Consider the following 18502-nt stretch of genomic DNA (forward strand, 5'->3'; position numbering starts at 1 on the left):
TGGCTATATGATTAGCATATGCGTCTTCTGCGCTCGAGATCCAGATTCGATTACCGTTAATGCGCTTATGGTTTGGATCCCACTTATGTTGCTTTGATTAGGAAAAATCTAGTTAAACTGCAAACCGTTTAGTTTTTAATCGTAAAAAAATTAGTTGTGTCATGTGAATGTATGACAGTTTTAGAAGGTATAAAGAATATAACCTTTGGAACAAATCAATTTCCAAACTTCAGTTCTGTCCAGTTTTTTCTTAATGATGCTGTAGTAACATGGACAAAAGTTTGTTCCTCTTTCATGAAACATTTTTATTACGTAAGTTTAAAGTAAAAAGTGTTAAAGCCATTTTGTTCTTATAGGTTCGTGGACCACTGACGAAACTCTCTCATCGCCAAATGCTACGTTTTCGATAGAACCGACAACAAACCTTTGATCATAGATGTACAAACAATGCATTTCTCAGTGGCCTTTTGAGAGTACATCGTGCATTCGAGAACAAACGCCTTTTAAGAACCTACCAGACATCTTTTGTATACCATTCAGCCGCTTCAGATCGTTCCCTACACTTTAAATACGATTATATGCTTCAGCTCAAGATGCAACAAAAGTGTCGCAAAACAATATTTACCAAAGTGTGTTTATGCGTGTGTGTGTGTGTGTAGACGGGACAAGAAAGAACATCCTAATATAAGGTTAAATCACGTTCAGAGGACTTAGGAGTCTAATGGAAGGTAAATACACAAAAATAACTCTCAAATCTGTTTAAATAAAATATACTTCTCTGACTTAAAGATTTAAAAACCCACAATAATTATGGCCACTTGGACTAAAACTTTTCTAAATAAAACATGTCATGTTCCAATAGAATGAAAAAAACAAAAGACACTCAAAGTTACTTCATGGAAGTTCTTTCTGCATTTTTTCTCAAATGCCTTTTTCTTGTCACTACTCCAAGTGTAGAAGCCTCTACTGTTTGGGGTTCCTAAAACATTGTTACAAAATCCTGTTTACATACTAACCACATGATATTCTTATATCTTGCATCACAAATAAACAAACAGAAAAAAATAAAAATTATGAATTATAAGTTCTTGGAAATAATAATTACCGGCATACATACACATTTCCTGATATTCGTTCACAAATACTACACATACGCACGCACACTTCAGAAGAGTTGGAATAACTCAATACAGAAAATCATTATACTAATAATTAGATTGCATAATACAATGAATATACACGCAGTCTTCTTATATTATTTACTCAAATCACACAGATACTCACACACAAAAAGAAACACGCACCATGTTGGCGAAGGGAAAATTACGAAGGGTAGAGAAGTAAAGGGCAAGAATTAGAAGTCTTTCACTGTTTTATATGTTTGAATTACGATTGGATATGGATTAAGTTACGATCATCAATCACGCGGAAAGTTCAATCAATGGCCATTCCTGTACGCACTTCATAACAAAACTGGATTCACAACACTTGTTTTAACTCTCAATATGAGAGAAAATTCGCGTTCTATTCCTGGTTAAATTACACCTTTTCTTTCATCAGTACACAATCACAACACACACGAGAACTTAGAAAACAAATATGCACTCAATTTACAAGTAACATCTTTTGAATACGTCGGCGCTACAATTTTTTTTGGTTCCCTTCCACTTTCACTCACTGACTGACCTCCCCAGCTGGTCTCTCGCTTGAGCGTCCTCTCCCTAGAGCCTTGTCTACTTTGACTCCAGCCTATTCCTCTTCCTGGTGTCATTTTTTCTTCAGCTGACTACATATCCATTCTAAACCTTGATACAAACTGAAAAACAAAAAAAGAAAAACATCAATACGAGTGCGTTGTAATTTATACACAATGCTTTAAAAAACAATACATTTCTTTTGAAAGCTTTACTTGTACATGTAGAAAAAACAATATACAGTAGAGATCAGAATAACCCAGGTTCCCGTGTTATCCGAGCTTCATCGAAACAAATAAAATACATATTTTAAAACCCAGTTTGGTTACAACGAAATCCAGTTTCCAAGCCTTTGTTTCAGCAACAGAGCAAAAGTGAAGCTGACGTAAAGATAACGACCACGCCCAACACTGCCACATTTTGTTTGTACCATGTGACTTATGAAACACTTATTGGAAGATCTAGAATATAACAATACAGTTGTCGAAACGCTAAAAGACGTTAATCTAAAAGATGTCATTTACTGGTTGATAGAATCTTGAGACAATGTGAAAGAATCTTTCATTCTGAAAAGCTGGAAACATATTTCGCCAAATAATGACATCACAAGGATGGCATAAACTCGAGAATCTACTAATTCTACATCATGTGAAGATTCTTAAACAGGCTACAGGTAACAGAGGCATGAAGGGTAAGGGGAAAAAAAAACAAGGAATGTCACAAAACTACATTTTCGAGGAAACGGCTTTATAACATTGAAAACCGTGTACAAAAAGAACAGGGATGAATTACAAGAACGATTGCTTATTAAAATCAAAAGTTATTGTTCATTCGTTATTGTACGCAGTGAAATAGTACCAAGAGTCACTAACAGATAGGCACAATCTCTAAAGCTCTAGTACTCGTTAAAGCGCACACACATGGACGTTCCTTATTTTTTCCCCTTACCCTTCAAATGAAGATGTGAGTGATTGGATGCGAGATGATGAACAGTACGAACTGTCTAATGAGAACATTCGTAAATTTGGTCACACAAGGTAACAGTTCGGGTGACGAAGACGACAATAAAATGGTAAATGTTGAAAGTATCAGCCACAAGAATGGTTTGATCGCGATCGAGAAAGTACTGTTCTGCGTCGAACAGCAAGGTGACACGGCACCAGCTGCTATTATGGTGTCACGATGTCTTCACAATTTAACGGCCAAGAAACGAAGAAGAAGAGTACGAAAGGCATTTAAAAAAAACTGTATATGCTAAACAGTGTCTTATTTGTATTGTGTTTTACTTACGTAAGTACTGTACTTACATGTCGAATAAAAATAATAAATACAGTAATAATAAATAACAGCGAGAAATAGTCAATGAACAACAATAACAAATACTGTACAAAATTTTCTATGTATCCATCCGAGTTTTTTCTTATCCGAGTTAGATCCGATTCACATTAGCTCGGATAATCGAGACTGTACTGTATTTCTTTTGAAAGCTTTACTTGTACACGTAGGTAAATGTTTTACTGTGTCATCACGGTGGATTGAAAAAAGTAAAATTTCGAGTTGAGTTGATTTTGAGTTTAACGTCCCGTTCAGCAGAGAGGCTATATGAGACGTGAACCTACTGATTAACGTGGAATCCGAACCACATGAGCTCCCGCCGGGAATCGAATCCGGGCCTCCCACGCCAAAGGCGCGTATGCTAAGTCAAATTTCGAATATCTATCTTTAATAGTACGGAAAAGTTGCGAATTCGCATGTTAATAAACGGGAAAATATTGAAAAAAAATCCTATATTTACTTTTCAGCTCGCGCAAAGGGCCTAAAGTTAGGTGAAAATTTTATTTTTAAGTGGTACTTGGAACATATTCATTCGATATATATATAAACTCCATTTTTTTACTGATTGTTTTAAAGTGATTTTATATATTTAAATCTGAGATGAAAACAGTAATTTATAACTCTTCGATCACTTCGCAATGATTTTTGCTAAAAATAACCCAGATCTCACCACGTGGAGGTGCTTGCAATTCAAGCTCCACTCACATCCTACCCAACTATCCGACCATTTAGACCATGTTAAATCCTGTTTTTCCTCCATTATCAGACAAGTGCCTAATCTTGGAATTTACTTTCTGGTCTAATTTAGGCATAAAAGAATGCACTGTTGCTCTAATATAACTATCTCTGTTATTCTGCCTGCACACTTTTCCTGCGGATTCTCAAAAGTGTAACAGATCTTTGCTCGGAGTGTGACAGGTTAAGTTTAGATGTTCAAAACCCAGGTAGAATTTTATTTTGCATAAATAATTAAATATTTTCTGTTGTCAAACTTGGTGGGGATGGTGGGATGACAGCTTATATTTCGTCGAAACAATCAGCTCAATGTAGTCCTTGGCAACGAAATATATTGAGGGAGGCATAAAAGCTTAAATATATTTGCCCTTCGTTTGATGATTCTTAGCTTTCACTATTTTCCTGTAATCTTACTCTCGTTTGTGTTGTCTCTAGTCTCTACCATCGCCAACATGTTCCCAGGATGACAGAAAACGCGTTTCCTTTACTAGACTATTTGGTCCATGTTTGACATGTATTACGACTGTATTTCTCAAACGAGTACTAGGAATAAAATGATTCATCCTAGCCATTTACATTGTGAAGATGTATGCTACTGTTTAGTTTAATATTAACCCTTCAAGGAAGGAGCCCGAGTATGCACTCGCCAAATGTCTACCCTGAGTGGGATCGTGAAAACGTTGAATGCAGAGTATTAAAAAAAAATTGCATTATTCTGCCATCTACGGAGTTTTCATTATACTTTAAATATTTGGTCTAGGAATTAATTCGTGCGGGTGGACAAGAGATAGCGCAACGAACGGAGCGTCCCACAGTTCCGTGTATCCACACATGTGTTGCAAACCCCTGTCATCGCGTATCGTTCGTAGTATAGGGCAGTGGATTAAAGCGTCAACAACACCAGTTTGTAGTTAAGTGAACATGGCGCAATTTGTGCCTGATAAAGTGTTTTTGCGGGGTGTCCTGCTGCATTACTTTAACATGCAGAAAAGTGCGACTAAAAGTCATCGTATTTTGGTGGAAGTGTATGGTGACCATGCTCTAGCTGAGCCAACGTGTCAGAAGTGGTTTGCACGGTTTAGAAGTGGTGATTTCGGCTTGGCAGACCAAGAGCGAGCTGGACAGCCAAAAAAAAATTCAAGACGAAGAATTGACAGCATTGCTCGAGCAGGATTCGTGTCAAACGCAGGAACAACTTGCAGCAGCATTAGGCGTTGATCAAACAACAGTCTCCAAACGCTTGAAAGCCATGGGAATGATTCAAAAGATGTCACATTGGGTTCCACATGAATTGAAAGACAGAGACGTTGAAAGACGAAAAACCATTTGCGAATTGCTGCTTCAACGACAGAGCAGAAAGGGGTTTCTGCATCGAATTATTACGGGTGATGAGAAGTGGATCCATTACGAGAACCCTAAACGAAAAAAGGCCTGGGTGAAACCAGGTGAACCAGGTCCATCACAACCAAAACGAGATATTCACTGTGCAAAGGTTATGCTGTGCATATGGTGGGATATGAAAGGTGTGGTGTACTATGAGCTGCTGCAACCGGGTGAAACTATGAATGGAGAACGTTATCGACGACAATTAATGCGTTTGAAGCAAGCTCTGGCCAGAACACGACCAGAATGGGAGAACAGACATGATAAACTTATTGTTCAACATGATAACGCTCGCCCACATGTCGCAAAACCGGTCAAAACCTATTTAGAAAATGTCGGATGGGAAGTTTTACCCCACCCGCCGTATTCACCAGACGTTGCTCCTTCGGACTACTACTTGTTCGATTGCATGGACAACGATTTGATTGGACAGCGGTTTACTTCTTCAGAAGATATCGAAACATGGGTCTCTGACTGGATCGCTTCCAAGGATGAGGACTTCTTTCGCCACGGAATCCGTACATTGCCTGACAGATGGGCGAAAGTGGTGGCTAGCGATGGACAATATTTTTCTTAAGGTATTTATGTATTTTGTGTTTGTACTACAGCTTCAATGTGTGCGTACCAATCGCACGAATTAATTCCTAGACCAAATAGAAGTTTCAAATTTTTACCAGAAGGGCTTTATTGTAATACTGCCAGTAGGATAGGGAAGCAGAGATTTATATGCTAGCTTGAGGGGTACGAGGTACACTTAAGAGGAAAACGGTAGAAAGCACATCTAAAAGTCTTGCAAGCAACGAGGCATTTGGCAAAAAATCATCTACGGATTACGAGAAACGCTTCTTCTGCCATCCTGAGAGTATGTTGGCGGTGATAATGGCTAATAAACAACGCATACGAGTCAGGTTACTGAAGGACAGTGAAAGTTAGGACTCAACAGACGAAGAGGAAATCTGTTGGAACTTTTATGCCTTCCTCGATGCATTATGAATCCAAGGATACATTGAGCTAATTGATTGGATGAATTGTAAGCTGTCATTAATAGAAAATTTCACAACAGAAAATATTTCATTATTTGTGTAAAATAAAATGAAGGGTAAGGGGAAAAAAGAAGGAATGTCACAAAATTACATTTTTGAGCAAACGGCATTTTAATATTGGAAATCACGTACAAAGAATAGGGTTATTAAATCTTTCGTCCCTTTTTACATGGATATTTCTACATTTACGCGCGCATGGCATATACAATCAAATACTACCAAGAGTCACCAACAGATAGCACAAAGCAGCCGGTAAAGCACATGCATGGACATTCCTTGTTTTTTCCCCTTACCCTTCAAATTTGCCTGAGTTTCGAATGCATAAACCTCAGCTGTCCCCTCAAACAGTACAAATATGTGTTAAATTTATAGGAGAATTCGCTGGAAAAGTATGCGGACAAGATAACAGATTAGCTGTTGTTGTATTAGAGCAACATTGCACTTTTTGATGCCTAAATTAGACCGGAAAACCGATTTCAAAACGATATCTTTGACCAATATCTTTTATTTACAGGTTTGGTCCAAAATTGGTACGAAAGTGTATTGCCTTACTTCGATGTCCCACCAATTTCTGTTGAGATCTGGTTGAAACTGACGAATTAAAAAAAAAAAAAAAAAAAGCCTAAAAATATTAACAGAACCACTAATACTGATCATTCCCAGATACTATTCTACAAGACTGAAGAAAGAAAGACCAAATTTAAACAGAACACAGGCCAATTGAGTGACTACCTAATTTCTCAGGAACGGCACTATCAAATTTGGACTAATATTGATTTGCAGGTAATTCATTGATGATCCAGTTTTCGTGCCAAATTTGTTTGATATTGGTCAAAGCCAAAGCACGAAAGTGACAAATAACAACAACAGAGTAAAAACTGAAAGGAAATTATTAAACAGTCCTGGTGCACTGTATGACTCAAGAGACAAGACTGGTCCAGAATGGAACGGAAGGATACAGAACGAGGGCACATTAAAACAGTCACACATACTTGATTAATTAGTTTCCTGTCAAGTCAGCTATAATACTCTTATCAGTGAAGCCTTTGAAATTATTGTTTTTTCGATTATTTTCTCAATATCTCGCAACGTTTGCAAGATTTGAGCCTACTTCCGGTTGGAGTTTCTAATTCATGTATGATCAGTGTTTTCTTTCTTCTTGCATGCAGTATGTAATCAGCAAATACATTACACACACAACTAATATAATGTCAGTAGTATATGGTATTCATCGGGCACAACACTCCAAACAAAGCTTCATCTTAAACTGGAGAAATGGTTATCCTTCGTTTTTTACTATTATTTGCACATGAAACAAACGCCTGAGAGATATACAACCCCTGTGTACAACTATGTTGTGTTGGAATGTATAACGCATATGATATGATGCTTTAATTTTCTAAAATTTCAATACTTCCAGTGTATCCCCCCCCCCCAAAAAAAATGTAATAAAGAAATAACGGCCATCTTTAAATATTCAATTAGAACTGAATAATCTACACAAAATTTGCAATTGATCAGTGAAAGCAGCATCTTTTTAGAGCTTGCAGTTTCCGTGATATCATTATCAAAAGAATTGGCCAGAAACAAATAAATTTAGCATTTTAATATACACATTATTACAACACTCTTTTTCCTAGTTTTGCCAATTGTAACCTCAATAAAATTTTTAAGTGATTAAGTCAATAAATGAAACAGAAATAGGAGACTTACCCTTCTCCTGTCAAAGCACAGCAGGACTGAATTTGCCATTTGTGTTTCTTTATGGAAGTGAGGTCCAACTGTTTACTGATTTCCGCTGCTGACATTGAGCCTTTTAAATCCTGTTTATTGGCAAAGATGAGCACCGCTGCTTTGGCCAACTCCTCGTGTGCTAACATCCTATACAATTCCTCTCTCGTGACAGCTAACCGTTCTCGATCAGTAGAGTCTATTACCACTATGACAAACTATTTAAAAAAAAAAAAAAAGTAATTTTATATATTAAATTAGATTTAAGATATTATATACATCGAGTTACAATTGAAAAATCGATATCCATAATCTTTTGTTCGAAAAATCCTGGCCACTCTCATCCCTCTGTATAAAAAAGTGTACCTTCACAGCCATTAGGTAGGACAATTCCGTATTTTCGTTTGAAATAGATGTATTAAAAAGTTAAAAGTACTTTCTATTTTTCTTAATTTACTTCCACTTATGGATATGACAGGTGGATGACCAGGATTTTTTGATTATTCTTCGAAAATTACAGATCGTTCTTTACACATAATGGCAATTTTTAGAGTTTATTCACAAGAATTAAGTGTGGGTTCCATGTCTTATGTTTACATCATTAAAAAGAACCTCGTTTATGAAACTTGAGGCTCCACACTACAGTTTAAAATTTGGAAACTCTTAATATACAGAGTGGTACGATAATATACCGACAAACTAAAGATGATAATAGCGACGAAATTGAGTTAAAATATATAACATGGGTCGAAAGTGGCACCGTTTAATCATGAGAGACGTTCAAACAGCGGCGAAGGCGCTGATATAATGGCGAATATCTCACGAATGCGGAAAGATATCACTGTCAGGTCAAAAGATTACACAGAAAATCGAATCAGACAAGTACAATGACGTACATATTGTGGCAAAGGATTGCCGCGCAATAAGGATCCCTACAAACAGATTGAGAATCACATGTACAGACCTCAGTTTCGCAGCGATCGCTCTGCCCCTACATTATGTCACTGCTTTCTCTGGTTGGATTTTCTGTGTAATCTTTTGAGCCGATAGTGATCTTTCCGCGTTCGTGAGATATTCGCCATTATATCGGCATCGTCATCGCTTTTCAAACGTCTCTAAGGCAAAACAGTGTCGCTTTCGACCCATGTTAATTAGATTTTTTGTTTAATTTCGTATCTATTATCACCTCGTTCAATTTGTCGATGTATTACCGTATCATCTTGCATACCATATATCAGCGATTCTCAAACTTGCGTTTAGTTCAATTGGGGACCATTTTTATTAGTTAGAATGTTCTACGAACCACACTTCGAAAACAAATTTATCATTTAAAAGAGATCTTTTGACCATATACCAGTGTACTTATACCGGGAAGTCCGAAGCCATAGGCTAACTCTGTTATGAGTGAAGGTATGAAAAAAATGGAAAGAGAGGAAATATGTGGCTTTCAGTCTAATACGGTGGAATCGCTTCAGTCGCTTAGGCTCCATATAAGGGCCCTGTGTTAAAATGAAAAAGCAACGTTTCCAATTCAGTCGGCTGTCCGCACGGAACGTAAAAGAGCACCAAAAATAACACGGGGAACATGTACAGTACATCGTTATTTCAATGAATCAAGAACACCTCGAATCCTTTTCCTACCAATGTTGTATTATTGGTATGGTAAGGACACAAGAAAACAGCTTGCTGAACTGGCAACGCTGCCTTTTAACATTGGGCGCCTTACTAGTGTGGAGCTCAAATGGCTGATGTGCTTGGAAAAAATCCATTTTAGATTGAAAATCATCTATTTCCAACAACTTTCCTCTTTCCATTTTTCATGTCTTTAACTCATAACGAAACTGGCCTATGACCCCAAACTTTTGATACACGCTACATTTTAAAATATGGTACTAATTAAAACAGCCGTACTAGTAAAAATATGGTACTAATTTTATCCTGATATTAATGGAAGAAAATACAAAAATAGTTGAAAATTAACTGAAGGTTACCAAGAATATTTTATAACACCTTTATATAAGCTGTTAAGAGTTTTTATAATTTTTCCCTTATTAAAACGTTAAATTGAATGGCTCGTAAAAGAATATCGGCATAAAGAACAACATACGACATTCTAACCAGATAAACCTCTATTCAGAAAGGAATCGCATCCACAATTTCTTAGGTCCCGTGTAGGTACCAACGGAATGATTATCAAATACAGAAAGTTTTTGCCGAAGCATGTTGCCGACAAACACACACACTAATGTCAACTTGAATTTGTTTGTGCGTTGTTAAGTTTAAGAAACCCCGATTTAGACTGTAACCCAAGAAGATTCAATTTGTCCCCTATAAGACTGCTCACACATGCACACTGGTATTTTAGGAATCTACTAACGACTTTCTTCAAGTATTTGTCTAAAGCGTTTTTCACAGTCCTTTGCACCTTTCAAAAACAAACCGCGTAACTTGATGTTGTATCACTGCGCGCACGACTATTTGCTGATTGGTGAAGAGGAAATTGTTTCGTTTGTTTCCCGCAATATTTCTGCTGCAGCACGTGCATGAATTTCTGCTACTGCGGTGTGCATTACTCGTCTCACTCTCACACCATTGCCGTGATGTAAGGCAAAATACACAATACTATATAATCCCCCCTCCTTTAAGAACAACTGAACATTGTTATTTTTCTCCAAACTGTAATTATAGATGAAATTACAATTAGTTATGTCAAATTGTCAACTGAACGATAAAGAGATGGTGCTGGTATGTAACAGCAAGCATATTTATCATTATGGGAGATTATTTCTTTTTCATCAATTACCTAAATCATTATGCATATCCATGAAAAACAGATGGTACTTTTCCCCCTTAAGTTCAATTTATTGATGTGCTTTCTTACATTGTATAGCATGCGAATGTACAGATACTAACTTCAGTACTTCAAAGTAAGTAAATAAATATTCTATGAGAACATGAAAATTAGCTATTATAGGTCTTAATTTTCTTGAAGTGAATTGAACAACGTTGATATCGTTTGATAAAGTATTTGCTTTTCTTCTGCACTTACGGGTTTGCCTTGTTTATGTTTAACAGAATAACTCGGAGCAGCAGGTAACCTGCTGGCTTCCTTGGGCGACATCTTTAAATTGTGGCGCGCACTTCGTGTGTTTTGTCATTTGTTGTAACAGTTTTCTGTTACAAATTCGATTTTGGTTCAAGATTTCGATCCCATATAGATACATACTTTGAGTTGAAACCTAAATGTTCTTACTGTGCCTTAACAACACATTAATTACCATAATACATTGCATTTGTTGTGTACTATTTGCTCATGGAAGAATAAACTGTTATTAGTCTCATTTTCAATGTTGCTAACTCATAGTTATTTTTCAGTTTTTCATAAAGAATGGTTGTCAAACAGTTGTGTCATTTCATGAAAGTGGGCTAAGAAATTGAAAAAGAGAAATCAAGTGAACTCGCTGTTCTTATTGAAGATAATAAGTTCCTTATAGTATTTCAGATCTTTGTTTGACCTTTCATTAGAAATGAGGAAATAGTCATTAAAAAAAAAGAGAGAAAGAGAGAGAGAGAGAGAGGGGGATAGAGAGAAGTTAAAGAGGATAAAACCTATTTTAGTGATTCATTATGAAGTAATATGAGGCTATTTTTTCAGTTATAATTTGTATATCGCCTTTTTAAAATGCGATCAGAATAAATGACCATTTAAAAGATGCAAAAACCGAATATTCGAAGCCAGAAATGAAATAATGTACACTGGAATCTTCAACATTTAAGAATTTTTATAATATTGGATAGGAATGTTCATAACTTTCGAGTCTTATTTTTTTTCTGGCTGCAGTGAAATTAAGAGCAGGTACTATGTGCATGTTAAATAATGTGTCTTTATTCCTATGTAGAATCTAAAAAGTTTCCTGGAATTTGTTGAATAAGATGTCGATAGAGTCTTCATACTCTCATGACTGATATTAGTTTATGGCGTAACTTTTCTCTTAGATATCAAATGAAAGGATAAGTCACGAGGATTCAAAATATATTTTATAGGTATTTTATTACATATAACAAAGGAAATAAAACAAATTCTCTATTCAATAAATAAGTAAATTCAGTAGTTTTGAAGTTCTTGCAGAATGAACAATTGCTTGTTCCAAGCACTCGCTCGCCTATAAAGGAACCGTACAAGGAGCTCAATTTTGAAATGAAATGAAATGACATTTTCGAGTTTTACGTCCCACGATTATGCAGGTTAGGCTAAAGGAGGCGGTGATGATGAAAACATGAATGAAATGTTGGAATGAAGAAAGTGGGAGGAAACTGAAGGACCCAGAGGAAACCCATGCACACGGTGTTTGTCTACCACAAGGTTCACTTGGCGTGAACTGGGATCAAACCAGGAATCTCATGTGCCAGAGGTGAACGCTCTACCACTGAGCCACCGCGGCCCCCCAAGAGCTCAATTTTGAATAGAAGTCGTGAGTACAACTGCACATGTTTCTAGATCTGATAATTAACTCCTTTGTGGCTATATGATCCGCGTACGCGTCGTCGGGCGGGAGACTCGCGTTCGATTTCCGGACGAAATTCATGTAGTTCGGATCACTCGTTCTGCTGTAGGTCCAAATCTTATAGAACCTTGTTGTTGAAGGGGACGATAAACTTTAATCCATCCATCCAACCATTGATCTGCTAGTACGAATATTAAGTCATCATGTAACAGTGGCTTTGAATCCTAACATTTTAGGTAGATTCTCAGCTAGAGGAAACGTTAGGAGTGGGGATAATAAGTTTTAGTTGTAATTTACACTGGTAGAAGAAATTCAACTTTCTGCTCTTTTCCCTCCTGATGCGTGTCTGCGTTTATATAGTAGTTCAAAGAATCAGGAGAGCAGTTCGTACGCCACTGCAAACGAGAGAAAATGGTTCCTGATTCTCTTATCACAAGCCCATGCATTTTATTTTTAATCTCATTGTTTTTCCCCCTTCAGTTTGTTTATTCATTTCTTAGCACAAATTTGCATATAATATTTTTTGTTTAATTAGTTGGCAACATTTCTGCACTGCAGTCTGCATTGTTTACAAGGAGTGCAAAGCTTCGTGAAAATCAGATTAGTTAAGCTGATGGACACTTGGAAACGTCTTCAGACAACACCTAGTCATGTGAACTTGAATTTTGAAAGATCACAATGTTCAGTGTTCAATTTATAGGGAATCGAAAATTTTCTGTATACCGGTTTCCGAAACACCTTTTCAGTCTTAAAAATGTTTTTGCTGAAAGCAGTAAAGTACATTCAGCTAGATGTGACATCTTATAAATCGAATGTGGATTACATTATGCCACCTAGATATTCTAAATAATCAAAACGAAAATTTACTGTTAGAACTGATTAGAACTGGCAACTGAAACACAATGAAATTCTCACCGCTTTTTACGGTAACTTCGGATCTAGATGAAAATGTTTCCTACTTTCTACTATCCACTTTTGAGGATGTTCAAAAAAAATGAAATCTTTAAGTTTTACGTCCCACGGTTATGCCGGTTAGGCTAAAGGAGACGGTGATGATGAGTGATGAATGAAAATGGTGGAATGAAGAAAGTGGGAGGAAACGGGAGAACCCCGAGAAAACCCACGCACACGGTGTTTGTCCACCACAAAGTTCACTTGGCGGGGGCTGGGATCGAACCCGGGACCCCAAGCACCAGAGGTGAACGCTCTACCACTGAGCCACCGCGGCCCCTTTGAGGATGTTCAAGATATAACACACTTAAACACAACATCGGACGTTATTCGCTTTACATTTGAGAAAGTTTTATTTATTTATTTGATATAGTATCAACACTGTTCCTTCTCGATTTTAAAGCATCTGTAAGAAAAGATTTACAATTATAGTATACTATATTGATGTTTCTTACCTCTGTATTACTATAGTAAGTGCTCCAAGCAGCTCGTAGAGACTGTTGTCCTCCGAGGTCCCACATGATAAAATGAATGTTTTTCCATACGACCTCTTCAACATTGGAACCAATGGTAGGGGACGTGTGGACTACTTCATTCATGAGGAACTGATAAAGAATTGTCGTCTTTCCTGCATTATCTAACCCAACCATTACTATTTTATGCTCTGAAAAGAAATAAAGACATTATTTGTATTAACTTATTTTGAAAAATAGGATTTGTTCTCGTTACTACTTGATCTCTTATTGTAGTTGAGTATGAAAGACTAATACCTTAACAATGTAGAATACTTACAAGAGATCACGTGTGTAATTCTGCTTCTGCCTAACAACCAGCACATAGTATGTTAATTTTCAATTATGTTTATTACTTTAAATATAGTTCTCCCACAAATCCCATAATTCTTTATATATCATGAACATAATGTAATACACATTTAACCTCTATTACACAAAACGCAATTTGAAACCTTCATCACCATTTTCAAGAAAGAACACAATAATACACCATCCAACCGAACGATAACAAACTCTTCTCCAAGACTTAGGGTTTATTCACGAAATTTGGAATAATTATTATCGCCTACTTGACGAAAACTATTCCTGAAGTTCTTGAATGATCCTCATCAATAACTTTCACATACAATCTATGCAAAGAACAGGTGTCTGGCATCGTGATTTTATTTTTATACAATTCCACTGACTTTGACGATTGATGTATTCTTGATATCATCTCTAGTAAATTTTGTATATGACGAAACTTAATATTGCTAAGATAAATTCAATTACACTGTCGTTAAATCATGAAGTACTATAGTCTGTTCATTCAGCGGTTTGCTTAGTACACTACTATCCAAAACGTAAGCATAATGCGAGTTGAATGTAAGGACCGGGAAGAATAACGCGAGCACGAATAGCGTGGCGGACCGACATATTGCTTTATATTGAATCGGCTATGAAAAGCAGCAGCTTGACCCTCTATGGAAAGAAACTGAACATTATTGCTTGCAGCCAAAATTCGTAAATTCTGTGTAAGTCTTTTGTAGTAGGCGGAGGGTACTGCCGAGATGAATGGGTTAACAGATAACAGGAATATGGTGAAAGAAGTCGTCTGGGTACATTTAGCAAGAGCCGCATTATCGGGCGCTTGGAATGAGATGACATACAGAAAGCAGTAGCATAAGTCACAAAGTGTCGTGTCTAGGACAGAACCGGTGGAGATTGTCCAGGTGTGGTAACTCCACAACAGGATCGATATCTGGCCATAACTGCGCGTTTTAACCAAATTATCCCTGCAAGGTAACTGTCAGTGGAGCTTGCAACCGCCTCAGAAGTGATAGTGTCGTGCTAAACTATGCACCGGAGACTGGGTGTCAGTGGTTTGTACGCCCGACGACCAGTAACATGTGTTCTACTGACTCCAGCGAACAAAAGAGTAGGTTTATAGTAGGGTAGAGAACATCGCCAGTTGAGCTGCATTCTGTTCACGGATGAATCCAGATATAGTCTACAGAGTAATTCCCATTAGGATCGGTATGGTGGTACTAGCGTACTCATCTGGCCAGGCATTATGGTCAGTGGTCGTATGGACCTGCACATTTTCGATGCAGGATCCATCATTTCCCCAGAGGTACAACGATGAGATTCTACATCCCTGCGTAGAGTTTTCACGGGCACAAGTTGGCTCACACTTTCTGCTCATGGATGGCAATGTCCATCGAACGAACCTAGTGGATAATTATCCAGCGACGGACGACATTCAACGCATCGACTGGACAGCATGATCTCTCGACATAAACCCGATTGAACATGCTTGGTATGTACTAGGGAGACATGTTGGAGCCGCCAACTGTCCCCTCCCTTAGAACACAAAGAAAGCTCTGAAAAGAAGTGGAATCAGCTGGCCCCAAGATCTCTTTTCAACAACCTGATCGTTAGCATAGTGTGTTGGTGCAAGATATGAGTGCCTATTCGGGGTGATAGTATCCCGCATTAACCTGTTTCCGATGCTGTTAATGCGTCTGTGTTTTTATGGCATGTTAGTTTTTTTTTTTTTTTTTCATCTGCATTTGCATTGAGTGATCCCCAGCTAATGTGCTTATTCTATTACACTTGGCTCACGAAACTTTGACATCAACTATGTATGTAAGAGAAAGGAAGTAGCATGGATTAACTAATTTAATTGGTAGTTTACTTCTTTCCTGGATACTCGTACGTGCGATATCGATAGAACGACATTGCTACCGGCTTATCTGTTAGTTTTCTTTTTAATGTATGAAGTTACTGCTTAACACGAACACATTGTACAAATATGAATATGCATCAGAAAGGTCGAACCACTAATGGCTATCGTTACGCCTATGATTCCCTAGTACTCTTCTGCAAATTGCTCGTTAACTCAATACAGTACAATCAATACGAACAGAGATTAAAATCTGTCATCGCTGGGGGATTTGACCAAATGCTATCTTTACGCGAGTCGTAGCTTAAATCATATTGGTTTACTCCAGTAACAAATCTTAACTCCTAAGTGTGTAATTATGCAGTACGAGTCGAATGGCAAAATGAGAATCTTTCTCCCGAAAAATCAGTTTTCGTTTTTTAAATGAAGTTTTTAGTTTCGTGATAAGTATAATACATATATGATGCAATTATATCACATTTATTTTCAACTAAAGTGTTCTACTATGTTATTACTTTTACTGTTCCTACATCGAAGAGACGTTTGGATTTTCTATTGCAAGATGTCATTGTACTCCAAATATAGACTACCAGTTCATATAGAAAAGTTATCAGGGAAAAACGTAAGAAACTCAACCAAAGTTTCCAACGCTTAAATGTATTGTCTTCAGTTGGGAACTTTCATTCACAGGAGTGGCACAAAAATAACTTGCGTCTTTACACAGGTAAAAGTGCAAATTGTACATATCTTGCAGCGTCTGAAGATGGGTTACCCACTTAAGTGGTTAATATAAATTAACTATTAAATGAACATTCGATACATGCGGATCTCACACAGAGCGAAAAATAGGGGTAAGCCAAACAATTATTCACATCTTATGTGTGTGTAATTTTAGAATTATCACTACAAAATACTTGGAAATGTCGAGATCAACGGCGTTTAGTTTTAATTGAACAATTTGGTGGGAGAGGGAAGACTCCTCTTACAAAATTGGAGTGGTAGTTCATCCTCCTCAAGTGTCTCACAATTTAATCACTGCGAAAAAATAAATCTAACCTTTTTACACGAATAGTGATGTCTGTTACGATATCACATTCTTATTTGCTGATGATGCTTGTATAGTAATTAAACCTCGCATCATTGCGCTAACAGCAAGTCGTTTCTCCAAGTACAAACACGCGAAAGACGAACAGACTCATTTCCTGAAAGATCACTTTCACATGGTAGAGACAGGTAAAATGACACGTTTTTACTATTATTTCTTTCTTGTTTGTTTTTAAAGTCACGGTCTGTTGTTACTTCTATGAAGAACTCTTCGCATCAATTTAATATGACTTAGAATTCAACAGTCAAATTAATACAAGTAATATTTTGACAGAAAAATGAATACTTATTTTTAGTCCATCCTTATTGTTTGTTAATTACCGTACCTTTCCAGCACCGAAGCTGTATGAAATTTGGACATAGCTTAAAATGAACTGCAAACCACTGTAACGCGTTCAAAGTTTAACCTCTCCCACCGGGAATCGAACCTGGGACGTGTCAAAGGTGCACACACTAGCTACTAGAACAGCGGAAACGACTCCTCTCTTTTAAAATTCAAGGTTTTTATCGTAATTCGGAACACCATCTTGGAATTTGCCTCATAAAACTAAGAAATAATAAGAAAAAAAAAACTAAAGGTAACTACGTATAATCTTTAGTTTAATGGTCCGCACTTATATTAGAGAGGAAGATTGGAGCAAGTAAATTATGACGTGCTTATGTACCACCTCTCCTCTCATGGTGGAGAGAACAGATCTATATACATTCATTCATACTCTCTGGGGGGGGGGGGGCACAGTAGCTCAGTAGTAGAGCTCCTCTGGTGCGTGGGGTCAGTGGTTCGATCCCCGGCTAAGTTAGTTTATGGTTGACAATATCGTGACCATGGGTTTTCTCGGGATACTCCCGTTTCCTCCCACATTATCATTCCACCAATTCTTCCATCATTCACTTGCCTTCATCACTCGTCTTCCTTAGCCTAAAAGGATAATCATGGAACGTTAAACTGAAATATATTTCATTTCTCTCTCTCTCTCATGCAGCCAAAAGCTCTAAGTATTGGCCCCGCGTAGCATAGTCCCTAATGCTCTCGCCTTCGGTGCGAGCGGTCCCAGGTTCGATTCCCGGTGGGGTCATTCGGTCGAAAAAGTGTAAAACGCTTTTTCAGGCCAGCCAACCTGAATGAGATTTTCCTGGGTTTTCCTCATTCACATCAGGCAAATGCTGGGGTGGTACCTAACTTATAGGTCCCAGGCCGCTTCCTTCCTTCCCCCATCCTTTGTTCCTTCCCTTTCCCCGGATAGTGTGCTCGCCGAGGGACGTCATCCCTCAAAACGTGAAGGGCTAAATGGCCTTAGATGCCGAAAGCCCAGAAATCTAAATCCTAACCTAACCTAAGCTC

At 37.5% G+C, this 18502-nt stretch overlaps 1 protein-coding gene across 1 annotated transcript in view; it reads right to left on the bottom strand.

Annotated features, from left to right (window-relative positions):
* Positions 1 to 754: 754 nt before the first annotated feature.
* Arl5 (ADP-ribosylation factor-like 5) overlaps positions 755 to 18502 on the bottom strand; it is a 102739-nt gene continuing 84991 nt past the window's right edge. Inside the window, exons 3-5 of the mRNA XM_081737219.1 lie at positions 13833 to 14041; positions 7904 to 8139; positions 755 to 1816 (exon numbers count right to left, since the gene is read on the bottom strand). Coding sequence (XP_081593345.1) covers positions 1768 to 1816; positions 7904 to 8139; positions 13833 to 14041 — 494 coding nt within the window. The 3' untranslated portion in view covers positions 755 to 1767. The remainder of the gene's footprint in view (positions 1817 to 7903; positions 8140 to 13832; positions 14042 to 18502) is intronic.

This window comes from Thermobia domestica, chromosome 13 (genome assembly GCF_964235325.1).
Source record: "Thermobia domestica chromosome 13, izTheDome1.hap1.1, whole genome shotgun sequence".
NCBI lineage: Eukaryota > Metazoa > Arthropoda > Insecta > Zygentoma > Lepismatidae > Thermobia > Thermobia domestica.